The sequence below is a fragment of the Amblyraja radiata genome, chromosome 46 (genome assembly GCF_010909765.2).
Source record: "Amblyraja radiata isolate CabotCenter1 chromosome 46, sAmbRad1.1.pri, whole genome shotgun sequence".
In the NCBI taxonomy this organism is placed as follows: Eukaryota; Metazoa; Chordata; class Chondrichthyes; order Rajiformes; family Rajidae; genus Amblyraja; species Amblyraja radiata.
The window spans coordinates 3,442,365-3,456,077 of NC_046001.1; the positions used below are offsets into that span (position 1 = coordinate 3,442,365).

General features: G+C 44.9%; 1 protein-coding gene across 2 annotated transcripts in view; it reads left to right on the forward strand.

Annotated features, from left to right (window-relative positions):
- Positions 1 to 13,713, forward strand: part of LOC116968824 (Golgi reassembly-stacking protein 2-like) — a 40,381-nt gene that overhangs the window by 2,496 nt on the left and 24,172 nt on the right. Inside the window, exons 2-4 of one of the 2 annotated variants that reach the window (XM_033015742.1) lie at positions 5,903 to 5,983; positions 8,636 to 8,839; positions 12,936 to 13,022. In XM_033015742.1, coding sequence (XP_032871633.1) covers positions 5,903 to 5,983; positions 8,636 to 8,839; positions 12,936 to 13,022 — 372 coding nt within the window. Of the gene's footprint in view, positions 1 to 5,902; positions 5,984 to 8,635; positions 8,840 to 12,935; positions 13,029 to 13,713 lie in introns of both variants that reach the window. The other variant, XM_033015741.1, reaches the window with a different exon arrangement.

Below are 13,713 nucleotides of genomic sequence, written 5' to 3' on the forward strand. Positions count from 1 at the left end.
AACTGCTGCAGTTCTTTTGGCGAAGGTGCTCCCATTGTGCTGTTGAGGAGGGCGTTTCATGATGATGATGAAGGAACAGCAATGTATTTCTAAGTGGTGTCGGAAGGATATCTGTATGTGGTGGTGATCCCATACACCTGCTGCCCTGTTGTCCTTGGCAGAGTTTGTGGATTTTGGAGATGTTGCAGTTGTTTAGATGAGTGCCCCATTAGTACATTTTGTAGATAGTACACACTCTCTTGGTGGAGAGAATGAATGCCTCAGATGGTGGATGCAGTGCTCGTCAAGTGGCTGCTTTATCCTGTGGAGATGAGTTGAATGTCGTTTAATTGCATTCACCTCGGTAATTGGTAGGTACAGTATTTTGTCGCATCCTGATTTGTGCCTTGTAGATGGTGCAAAGGCTTGGGTTTCAGAAGATTGGCAATTTGCTTTTGGATGTCTAGCCTCGAACCACTTGCATTTGTCTCTGGTCAATGGTGACCCTTGAGATTTTGATGGTGGGAACTTGGCAATGATAATGCTATTGAATGTTAAGGATAAGGGGATGAACTTTCTCTTATTGTAGATGGCCAGCGTTGCCACAAAGGTGCCAGACAATGTTGCTTACCACTTACTGGCCCATACCTGAATGTATGTGCAACACAGTGGCGTAGCTGCTGGAGCTGCTGCCTCACAATGTCAGAGACCCAGGTTTGATCCTAACCTCTGTTTCTGTCTGTGTGAAGTTTGCATGTTCCCCTGTGACCACGTGGGTTTCCTCCAGTTGCTCCGGTTTCCTCCCACATCCCAAAGACGTGCGGGTTTGTAGTTTAATTTGGCTCTGTATATTGCTATACCCACTCCTAGTGTGTATGGAGTAGATGAGAAAGTGGGATAACATCGTGTGAATGGGTGATTGATGGTCGGTGTGAACTCGGTGGGCCGAAGTGCCTGTTTCCACGCTGTATATCTAAACTAAAGACATCTTGCTGAATGCAAGCATGGGCTGCTTTATTTGCTGAGGAGTTCTGAGTAGAATTGCATATGCCATTTATGATGGACGGAAGATTATTGATGAAGAAGCTGAAGATAATTGGTATTGACACTGCCCTGAGGCACTCTTGCATCAATGTCCTGGGGCTGGGCTGATTGACTTTAAACCATCACAACCAACTTACTTTGTCTGATGTCAAATACTGCCTTAATGTCAGAGGTAGTCACATTTGACTCTCCTAGCCCATGTTTGAAACGGGCATGGGCCAGGGAGGTCTGGAGCTAAGGGTCATTTGGGATTTTGACAGGACTGTTGGTGAGCAGGTTCGTAATTCCTGTTGAACGGCACTGCCTTCTGTCACTTTGAGGCTAGAGGGTGGGTGTTGGTGATGGGAGAAACATGCAGGATGCAATTTGCCCTGTATTTGCATGGTGTGCAAACTGTGGCCTTTTACAAAGACACCAAAGAACAGCAGGACCACATTACGACTAGACGGGATCAGTTGTGGAGCCTTTGTCCTTGTGTTAAAAATGCACTAAAAATGAATGACAGGTAATAAAAGATTACAAATGATATTAATAGCATATAAACTGAGACTTCAATTTATCAATTGTTTTGTTCAGTATTTTAGGTTTATTTTCTCAGCAAAATGCACCAAAGCATTGTAATAATCAGTGCCTTTTGTTCTACGTATCATTGCTCATGTAGTGCTCTGATACATGTTTGTGCTGTTGCTGGAGTAACTCTTCGTCTGAAGAGATTACTAAATCAGTCTTCAATAATCATTGATTTGTTAGGTGTATGATTCTGTGGTAGTCTGGTGGTTAGTCCTTATTTGGTCATGCTTTCAGTTTAGTTTAGAGATACAGCGCAGAAACGGGCCCTTTGACCCACCGAGTCCGTGCCGACCAGGGATCCCTGTACACAAATGCTATTCTAGGGACAATTTACAATTTTACCAAGCCAATTAGCAAACCTGTATGTCTTTGGAATGTGGGAGGAAGCCGGAGCTCACCAGGCGAACGTACAAACTCCGTACAGACAGCACCATAATCAGGATCGAGCCCGAGTCTCTGGCGCTGTAAGGCAGCAACTGTACCGCTGCGCCACCGTGCTGTCTTGCCTCTTCCCAAACTTCTCTTGTGTGATGTCTTTGGAACCCCCTGAGATGCATAGGTTATTGCAAGGGAATGTTATTGTTTTGTCGCTGTCCTTCATGTTAAATAGAGAATTCACCTGGTGGATCAAGTGGATATTGAGGACTGGTTTCCTGGTGGTTTTCACTGAGGATCAGTAAGTGTATTGGTCTTGCTTGGCTGGCAATCTTCTTTCCACAAACACCATCCAAACAAAATGGAAGCCGGTTGTCGATCTCATTGCTTCCAAGCATTAATGGTGCTGAATTACCAATAGATTTGCTTGTGTGAATATTGCACTTCAAAAGTACTCTTGAAATGTTTTAATTACATCATAGAGTGCTGTGTTATTAAAATGCATTGAAATGCATTAATTGTGGTACTGTGGTGAAGGTTTCCTGTTGGATTATTGTAACCTGCTGAAGCACAATGAAATCATTGTGCAGAATGTTCTGGAGCAGTGTTATCATGTGAATTGTCAAATTGGTTTAGAAACTGTATAGTTGTTCAAGAGGACGCGTAACCTTTTTGTTGTAATGTTCAAGAATTGAATCACAAAATTAATAGGATAAAAACTGCAGCTGCCAGTGGAATCGCATATGCTCCAGTGTGGCTGGAGGCTAAATTTGGAGCGGTATGAGTTTGGCTTGACAACAGACTAGAGGTGGAGGGTTAAATTCATCAAAGCTGGGAAGTTTCTTTGTTTCCCAGTTGTCCTGAGATGGGAAGCAACACACCCCTGGCTTAAGGCCAAGTGGAATATTCCGGTGTGGATTTGATTTCCTCTTACTGGAGGATTGGGTGAGAAAAGAAAGTGCCTTTTAATCCAGAGCTTTCTCCCATGTCTCTTCTCCCGGGACAGGCGGCATAGCATCTCTGGAGAGAAGGAATGGGCGACTTTTCGGGTCGAGACCCTGCCAGTCCCGCTCAGCTACTCCAGTATTTTGTGTTTACCAAAGAACAGTACAGCACAGGAACAGGCCCTTCGGCCCAGAATACCTGTGCTGAACATGATGCCAAGTTAAACTATTCTCATCTGCTTGCACGTGATACATATCGTTCCATTCCCTGTATATCCATTAGGCCATTAAAAACCTTCAGTTTAAACCAGCATCTGCAGTTCTTTCCTACTGTACTGTTCTTTGTTCTATTGAGCCCTGAAATGTTGGGTTTGTGAGGTCGTGAATAAATAGGAAATATGACGGATTCATACTTTCCACTGAGTTGAACGCTGAGATGCATTTGTACCCATTGAGTGGCTATTTTTCAGATGAATCATGCAGGCTGGGATTTGGAGGTTAATCAGAAAATGCTGGAAATGCTAAGTAGATCAGGCAGCATTTAGGAAAGAGAAACAGAATGAGCACTCTGATGAAGGCTTTTTGACCTGAAATATTTCTCCGCTGCCTGACTTGCCACGTGTTTACAACATTTTATTTCAGATTTCCACCATCTACACTTTACTCGCGTTCAATTCCTTGTCTTCGAGTAATGTGGGGGAAATATTACCTCATGAAATACTCTCAAGTGGACAAGACCCACAATGATTATCACATAAAAGACACCCAGTCATTATCTTGTTGCTCTTTCGACTAATTTTTCCTGCATTGCAACAATGACGACATTTCAAAAAAGACCTTCATTGCTTGTAAAGTGCTCCCCAAAGGTGCTATACAAATGCAAGTCTGGCTTGCTTTCTAGCTTTTTAACCTTGTCCCTGTCTTGAGAGTAGGCTGTTCCTCCCACTCGGAGAACATAGGAGACATTTTGTTGCAGCCAGCCATGCTCAAGGACTGAGGGGAGAAATGAGGGCTTTTCAGCCGTGAAGAGAGTAATTGTGATATGTAATGGTGCTTTTTTAATTTGTGTTCATACTGCGTCCAGTTTTGGGTTGGGAGCATTTTGCATCCGCTGGGCTGTTTTTACATTTGGATTAGAGAACCAGTAGGCATGCTGGGCACTCCTTTTAGAACGCACTTTGAAAGAGTAAAGGCGTGGGATGGGCTCAATACATTTACATAATTTAAGTCACATCACTTGTCTCAATGGCTATCTTGCAGGCCCACATTTTCATCTTGTGCTTCCCAAGACCTCAATTAAAAGCTGGAGAGTGGGGAAATGGATGGGAGAGAATGGTGGGGGAGGGGTGGAAGAGGGGAGAAAAGGTAAATAGGAGACGGAGTAGAGAGGGTTAGGAGGTGAGCAGATGGAGGAGGGGAAATTAACTAATTACAGGTTTGAGAGGAAGGGGTACCTGAAATAGGAGAATTTAATGTTCGTACCATTGGGCTGTGAGCTACCCAAGTGGAATATGAGGTGCTGTTTCTCCAGTTTGAGTGGCCTCACTCAGGCAATGGAGGAGGCTCAGGACAGAAAGGTTAATATGGGGAAACCGGGAACTGCAGGTTCTGGTTTACAAAAGAAGACACAAATTGTTAGAGCAACTCAGTAGGGCTTGAAACTGGGGTGGGTGGGAGTGGGGGGGGGGGGTCAAACCTGTATATTTGTGCTGCGGTTTGACGTGGAAGATTTTTTTTTCTAACTTTTGATCGCACTATCAGCCATGATCACATTGAATGGCAGTGCTGGCTCGAAGGGCCGAATGGCCTACTCCTGCACCTATTGTCTATTGTCTAATTCGGAGTATGGGGACAGACTATCAATGGTAGCATACAATTAAATGTTTTTTATCAACTGCAAATGAAGTGGATTAATATAATCTGGAGTATAGTTTACACTGTGGGGTTGGGAAAACAGAGAGGGAACCTTCCATCTGCACTCACTGAACCTTTTTGATCGAGTTGCAGTAGGACCCGGGTGCCTTCAGCACCTTCACATTGTGCTAATCTGTTACTCTTTGTTTTATGATCTCTTACCACAATGCTGTTATTTGGCCACCAACATTTGTCAGTTGAAAATTAAATTTCACAGTCATAATTAAAACTGCCTACATCAATCATAATAGAGCTTGGGCTTGGCCTCGCCATCAAGGATTTTAAGCTATTGCGCCTGTTTCCAAAATTGAGGCACGGCGGTAGTGTTGCTGCCTTACAGCACCGGTGACCCGGGACTGCAGAACCATTTAAATTCATGAACAGTTTAGTGTTTAAGAGCTCTCTTCCAGAATATTGTCAATAGGAATTGTCATGGCCAAAGTTATGCCATGTTGTATTGGAGACATGGGACTCTTGCTGTATTAGACACAAAATGCTGGAGTAACTCAGCAGGACAGGCAGCATCTCTGGATAGAAGGAATGGGTGAAGAAGACCGGTCTGAAGAAGGGTCTCGAACCGAAACATCAGCCATTCCTTCTCTCCAGAGATGCTGCCTGTCCTGCTGAGTTACTCCAGCTTTTTATGTCTACGGATTAAAACAGCATCTGCAGTTACACCCTGTATGCATGTCTCTAATTGTGGGCAGATGACTTGGGTAGTTTTCCTTGCATTCTCTAAACCCAAGAGAAGCTGGAACATCGGATGCAATATCTTCTAGGTTTTGGATAGGCTTGTAGTAGCTGACCTGAACTATTCCTGAAGGCAGGGTTACTTCAGTATTAAAAGGATATGTGCTTCAAATATACTGCTACTGAATCTGAAATGTTTCACGACTGAACAAAAAACAATGTGCTGGAGGAACTCGACCTGAAACATTGTCTGTCCACATCCTCCACAAATGCTGCTGAGTTCCTCCAGTGTTTTGTTTTAGCTTAAGATTCCAGCATCTGCAGTCTCTTATATCTCCATGTTTAAAGACTGATCAGTTCTAAAATTGTATTTTTATTTTGAACAGGTGCAGGAAAACTCTCCAGGATACTGGGCTGGGCTGGAACCATTCTTTGATTTTATTATTTCAGCAGGTGACAGGAGGCTGGTGAGTTTGTTCTCAATGTTTGTGTGTCCATTTTAGAAGGTGTGAAAATCTATATTCAATGCTTTGTGTACTCTTCCTGTCATGTAACCCTTGCTTTCTGCTGCAGATTTTTGCTTCTGTGCAATATCTTTTGTAATTTACTTTATCCATTTACTTAGTTGATCTTAATTCTTCAAGCTAGGTACCACTGTCATATATTGATTATTCCAACCTTCCTGATGCGCCAGCCAAACGTTCTTCACCCCACCAAGCACCTCTGATATTACTTGACTCAACTGCAACCCTGATCCTTGTTACCATCTTAGAGTCAGTGTTATACAGCGTGGAAAAAGGCCCTTCCGCCCAACGTCTGTACCGCCCAACATGTCCCATCTACACTAGTCCCACCTGCCTGCGTTTGGCCCATATCCCTCCTATCCATGTATCTGTCTAAATGTTTCTTGAATGTCGTGATAGTCCCTGCTTCAAATACTACCTCTGGCAGCTCGTTCCTTAGACCCACCACCCTCTGTGTGAAAAAGTTACCCCTCTGGTTCCTATCAAAATCATTCCCCATTCACCTTATTCATATGTCCTCTGGTTCTTGACTTAAACCTTGACTCTGTTCCTCTTGTGACTAATGCCTCTATATTTGATCACTGCTCGCTGTAACACCTTAATCCAACCTGAAAGCTTATGGTTTCTTCCTTTGTATCACAGATAAATACTAAAAGCTGTACTCTTGGATGGAAATAAACCAGAGAGGGTTATTTGATTCAGCCATGCAGTGGTACTGTATTTAGTTCTTGTGCGTTGTTACCGGTGAAGTGATTCTCCGAGCCGATTTAGAAGAGAGGATTTATTTATGATTTCCCCCTGAACATTGCTTTTATTATTATAACAGAAGGCCAGAGTACTCTACCTGTTGTGTGGCGGTGCAACAGAGGGCAGATGAAGCAGGCTGAGTGTTTAGCTGGCTTGTAGTTGACAAAAAATGAGTAGTTGCCTCAATGTTTCCAGTGTGTTTGGATGAGGGATGAATGATACTTAAGTGGTACTGCTGAATGCTAGCAACACCATCAGCACTTCACTTGCAAACAAAGGAAGTATTCATTCTTAAGATAGACACGAAATGTTGGAGTAACTCCGGGATAGAAGGAATGGATGACGTTTTGAGTCGAGACCTTTCTTCAGACCCAAACCCGAATCATCATCCAGAGATGCTGCCTGTATCTCCAGCGTTTTGTGTCTATCTTCAGTTTAAACCAGCATCTGCAGTTCCTTCCGACAAATTTTCATTCTTGTTGATTTTCCATTTCAATTGGCCAGGGCCATAAAATAATCAAAATGCTTCAGTGCAGTTTTGCATATCTTGCCTGTCAAAATCTCACCACCTAATTTGTGAGGCATCTGATGCAAAATCTGGCTTTATGGGTCCTAATTTCCCACGGCGTATTCACTCTGGGAATTTGCTTCACAATGCTGCACCAGGGTGAGGCAGCAAAGAATCGTTGGTATTCTTACTGTCCTGTTTGGCATGCATGGTTTCATCGCTGCAGAAAAGCACACTTAATATTAATTAACGGTTCCTGACGCAACAATGAAGTGTTGAGCTTGGCTCACAGAGGCATTCCGCAGCTTTACAGCTATGCTCATTCCGTTGGTGTGGTGGATATATGTTTCCCAGGGATTAGGTCCTATCTCTCTCTCTTGTTGTAGGGTGGAGTTGTAAAAATAGGTTGCAGCACTACTGCAACCATATCTTTCTCATCTCCGCACTTTACCTCCACTTGGTAGTGCAAGCACTTTAGTTTTAGTTTTCACGCTCCCATTTTTTCGTATGAATGCTAGGATAAAGTCCCAGCTGTGTTAGTCCCTCAACTTGTGCTGTGAGTCTGTGGGGTTTCATAGAATTATAGAGCTGTACAGCATGGAAACAGGCCCTTCATCATCTATCTTTTTGATATGAAATGAAGCAATTGCTTTATGAATATTTCCCTTGTTGTCTAGTAATATCAGGAGTGTCACTGCCGACTGTGATGTGCTTCATTTCTTATTGGGAAATGAATTGAATTGAATACATTTTATGAGCCAAGTATGTATACATACGAGGAATTTGCCTTGGTGCTTTGCTCAAGTCAAGCCAAGTGTCAAGTGAGTTTATTGTCATGTGTCCCTGTATAGGACAATGAAATTCTTGCTTTGCTTAAGCACACAGAAAATAGTAGGCAGTTGGAAGCACCCAGTAGGAAGTTCACTTGCACTTCCTCCAACCTCATCTACTGTATCCGTTGTTCAAAATGTGGACTCCTATACATCGGCGAGACCAAACTCACAGGTAACAACACGATATACAGTGGACAATTAAAAATAAAACATAATTTATACATGTGAAGAATGAAATTAAATACCAGAGCAAAAGGAGGCTACAGACTTTTGGCTGTTGAGAAGAGCTACTGCTTGTGGGGGAAAAAACTTTTTATGTCTGGCTGTGGCGGCTTTGACAGTCCGGAGTCGCCTTCCAGAGGGAAGTGCTCTGTTACTGAGGTTCTCGACTGCCATCTTTGCTGAGGTGGGCTAATGTTAGACAGACTGGGACCAAGTTTGGAGCCTTCCAAGTTCTAAATGAGTGCACTATTTTTCTAATCCTTTTCTATTCCTTGCTACTTTTAGGACAAAGATGACAATGCACTACGGGAGCTGTTACTAGGCAATGTGGAGAAGTCACTCAAAATGGCTATTTACAACACTAAAACTCAGGCTGTTCGTGAAATCAGTGCAACACCCAGTAACCTCTGGGGAGGACAGGGGCTGCTTGGAGTCAGCATTCGGTTCTGCAGCTTTGAAGGAGCAAATGAAAATGTTTGGCATATCTTGGTATGTACAATTTATCTCTGTGTGTGTGTGTGTGTGTGAGAGCAGTGCTGAACTACTATCTACCTCTTTGATGACCCTCAGATTATGCTTGATTGGACTTTACCTTGCACTAAACGTAATTCCCTTATGTATCTATACACTGCAAATAGATCGATTGTAATCATGTATTGTCTTTTTGCTGACTGATTAACACACAACAAAAGCTTTCCTTGTTGGTGGCTGTATGGAACGAGCTGCCAGAGGAGGTAGTTTACGCAAGGTTTGTAGGGTTTCATAGAGTTCGCAACGTTTAAGAAACATTTGGACTGGTTTCGGTGGGAAGGGATGTGTTAACCAGGGAGATTTTCCCATCTCCACCCCTTCCACAGTTCCCTCCGCAACTCCCTGGTTAACTCATCCCTTCCCACCGAAACCACCCCCTCCCCAGGTACCTTCCTTCCCCTGCAACCGCAGGAGATGCAACACTCCCTCGACTCTTTCCAGAGACCCGACAGTCCTTTAAGGTTAGGCAGAGGTTCACTTGCACTTCCTCCAACCTCATCTACTGTATCCGTTGTTCAAAATGTGGACTCTTATACATCGGCGAGACCAAACGCAGACTGGGCGATCGCGGAACACCTTCGCTCAGCTCGCCTAAACCAACCTGATCTCCCGGTTGCCGGACACTTTAATTCTCCTTCCCATTCTTACACAGACCTTTCTGTCCTCGGTCTCCTCCATTGTCAGAGTGAGGCTAAACGCAAATTGGAGGAACAGCATCTCATATTTCGCTTGGGCAGCTTACACCCCAGTGGTATGAATATTGATTTCTCTCACTTCAAGTAGCCCCAGCATTCCCTCTCACCCTATCCCTCCCCCACCCAAGTCGCACCAGCTTCTCGTTCTCACCCAACAAACAGCTAACAATGGCCTGTTTCCTTCATCATCGTTACTTTTTTTGCATATCTTTCATTCATTGTTCTTTATCTGTCCACATCACCGTCTATATTTCTCGTTCCCCTTTTCCCTAACTAGTCTGAAGAAGGGTCTCGACCCGAAACGTCACCCATTCCTTCTCTCCAGAGATGCTGCCTGTCCCGCTGAGTTACTCCAGCTTTTTGTGTCTATGCTGCTTTTATATGTTGGACTATAACTTGTTGTGGCAGGGCAACAAACCTCGGCTGTTCAATATTTACGTTTAGTTTTTGTGAAGCCCATTACTGGAAGTGTGGGCTGATGATGACATAGTGAGGGGAAACGAGACATTTGGGACCTGTGTGAATGTGAAAAACAATTCTGCAGTTTTGTTATCTGACTGGGATTGTGAAATTGGCATTGTAAAGAATGGGGAGGAAGTGTAATTTAAAGGGTAAATTCAGTGGCACATCAAGATCAGCAAAGAGGGTTGGGGTTAGAGGGTGGAAAGCAGAAGAAAGGTTCTATTTTAACAGAAATCTACATTTTTATAATTGGCAACAGTTCAATCCTGAAGGGATAAGATGCCCGCATTGTGCATTGGATTCATTTTCAATGACAGAGAAGTTGATTTGGTAATGACTAGCACATTACTGGTATAGGCAAAAACTTAAGTGGACGATAGACACAAAACGCTGGAGTAACTCGCACACAATACACAATACAATTTATTTGTCACTTGAACCTCATAGAAGCTCAAATGAAATGTTGTTTCTGCAGTCATACACACAAGAAAAAAAGACCCAAGACACAACACAATTTACACAGACATCCATCACAGCGCATCTCCTCCTCGCTGTGATGGAAGGCAAAAAAACTTATCTCTCCCCTGCACTCCCCATTCCCCTCCCGATGTCAGAGTCAAAGCCCCCGGCGGGCGATGGCAATTGTCCCGCGGCCATTAACGCCGCGCCGGGCGATGCAAGGCCGCGCTCCGGGTATTGTTGTTGGAGCCCCCGGCGGGCGCTAGCAGAGTCACGCAGCCGTTGAAGCCACGCCGGGCGTGTAAGGCCCCGCTCCAGGCACTCCTCGACCCCGCGACTCGGGCGGGTGAAGTCGCCGTTGCGGAAGCCCCGAGAAGAGGTCTCCCAGCAGGGATCCGCGGGCTCCCGGTGTCACTGTCCACCGGACCTGCGGTAAGCCTCTGAATCCCCGGGGTCGGGTCGCAGCAGCGCGCCACCACAGCTCCACCGCCTCCGAAGCCGGCCAGCTCCACGATGGTGAGTAGGTCCGCAGCTCTGCGACTGGAGCCCCAGGTCGTTCCGGTTGGAGGCCGCTCCACGTTGCAGCCCCAATGACAACGGAGACCCGACAGGGAAAAGGTCGGGTTCTCCGTTACACGCACACACGCACACGCACACGCACACGAAAAAATAAATAAAAATAAAGACTACATTAAACCGGGATAAAAAATGACAAAAAGACAGACGGACTGCAGAGGCCGCTGCGACGTGAGTCAGCGGGACAGTCAGCATCTCTGGAGAGAAGGAATGGGTGACGTTTCGGCTAGAGACCCTTCTGAAGAGATGCTGCCTGTCCCGCTGAGCTACTCCACTTTTTTGTGTTGATCTTCCGTTTAAACCAGCATCTTCAGTTCCTTCCTACACGGAAACTTAAGTGGCTCTAATTCATATTTGCTGTGCAAATGTCTCAATCTTCTGCCATTCGGTGGCTGTCACTGATAAGGCAGACTACAAACTGGGCTTCTTGTGAAGCTAAAAGTCGACCAATTCAACTTCGCAGCAAACCTTGGATACTTTGGGCTTAAACACAGCTGCGCTTGCCCAGTTGGACAGGTGGAAAAACGAATACATTTGGCTTTGCTGTAATTTTGGGTAATCTTATTTTGGAGTAAAAGTGTTTAAGTAACTTTTGTAAAGTATATTCGTATTCAATTTTCTGTACCACTTTTGGTGTTGATATTTATTTGTCCACTGACCATGGCTGGTCGAGTTGTGTGGGTATTATGACTGGGTAGTGCCACTTTGTGCCTTGCGGTAGTCTCCCAGATGTAGCACCAACACTTACAGTATCTCTGCAGAACCTTGCCAATCACTGGAAAGATAAGTGAGCCTCAGTCCACTCCCTCCCTCTGGCCAACGCAAAGTCCCCAGCACCGAAGGATAATTATACTTGCTTGCCTCTGTGGGGCAGTCTACATTGTTTTTGTACCTGACACCAGACTACTGAAATGGATGCTGTCACAGAAAGGGGCTACGGGGTGAATGGAGGGGGGGGGGGAAATGGATACATAACATGTTGGAATAACTCAGTGGGTCAGACAGCAACTTTGGAGAACTTGGATAGGCGATGTTTCGGGTGGGGATTCTTATTGTGTCCCGACCCAAAAACGTCGCCTACCTGTTGTCTCCAGAGACGCTGCCTGACCCGCTGAGTTACTCCAGCACTTTGTGTTTTATTTTAAGCCAGCATCTGCAGTTCCTAGTGTATTATTTTGTTTTTAATTCAAGGATGTCCTTGTGGGAGCCAAAAAAGCCCTTGGGAATCACTGACTCGTGATTGCTCAAATGTGTTGAGAGCTTTGATTCAAGGCACTGGGGGTGCAACGAAGCTCCCAAAATATATAGCGGAAGGAATGTCCATCACCTCAAGCACCTCCTGCCCCATCTGTGGAAGAGTCTGCGGTTACCATCAGTCACTTCAGAACCCACAGAACCCGGAGAAGAAGCAGGCTGTCCTCAAACCCAACGGATTGCCTAAGGAGGCTTCAAGCCAAAAACATTTTATTTTGTAGCTATAGCTTTTATCATTGAAATTGGGTAAAGGAACCCTTTAAAATAATATAGAAATGGAGCATCCCAACTGTGATCCTCAGTCTCTGCGGAAACAAGGTTATGCAACTAGGGAAGGGAAGGGAAATGTTATGGTGAGGGAAATATATTGGCCAGGAGGTTGTGAGGTTTGCAAGTGTAGAGGCTCGCTGGCCACTTTCATGCATGTGGAAACAAATATGAGAGTGAGGGACTGAGTAGGGACAATTGGCACTTTCTTTTAAAAAAAAAAAAAATGGTCATGAATTTTCCGATAATATTTTCATTATTTGGGTGGGGTTTGTAACGGTTGCTCATTTTGTGTGTGTGTGTGTGTGTGTGTGTGCACATCTATTGTTTAAACCTTGCAGGAAGTGGAGCCCAATTCCCCTGCTGCACTAGCTGGTCTGAGGCCATACACAGATTACATTATTGGAGCTGAAGCCATCCTCCGCGAGGTAACGGCAAGTTGATTCCTTTTCCTTCTTGGGGGGTGGGGTGGGGGGGGGGAGTAATTGAATTTGTACGTGAATGTAAGAAATGAAAGCAAAAGTAGGCCATTCAGCACGGTGGCGCAGCGGTAGAGTTGCTGCCTTATAGCGCCAGAGACCCGGGTTCAATCCTGACTACGGTTGTATTGAGTTTGTACGTTCTCCATGTGACCTGCGTGGGTTTTCTCCGGGTGCGCCGGTTTCCTCCCACGCTCCAAAGACGTACAGGTTTGTAGGCTCATTGGCTTTGTAAAAATGTAAAATTGTCCCTAGTGTGTGTAGGATAGTGTTAATAGAAACATAGAAAATAGGTGCAGGAGTAGGCCATTCGGCCCTTTGAGCCTGCACCGCCATTCAATATGATCATGGCTCATCATCCAACTCAGTATCCTGTACCTGCCTTCGCTCCATACCCCCTGATCCCTTTAGCCACAAGGGCCACATCTAACTCCATCTTAAATATAGCCAATGAACTGGCCTCAACTACTTTCTGTGGCAGAGAATTCCACAGATTCACCACTCTGTGTGTGAAAAATGTTTCTCTCATCTCAGTCCTAAAAGACTTCCCCCTTATCCTTAATATGCGAGGATGGCTGGTCGGCATGGACTCGGTGGGGTGAAGGGCCTGTTTCCGCACTGTATCTCCAAACTAAGCTAA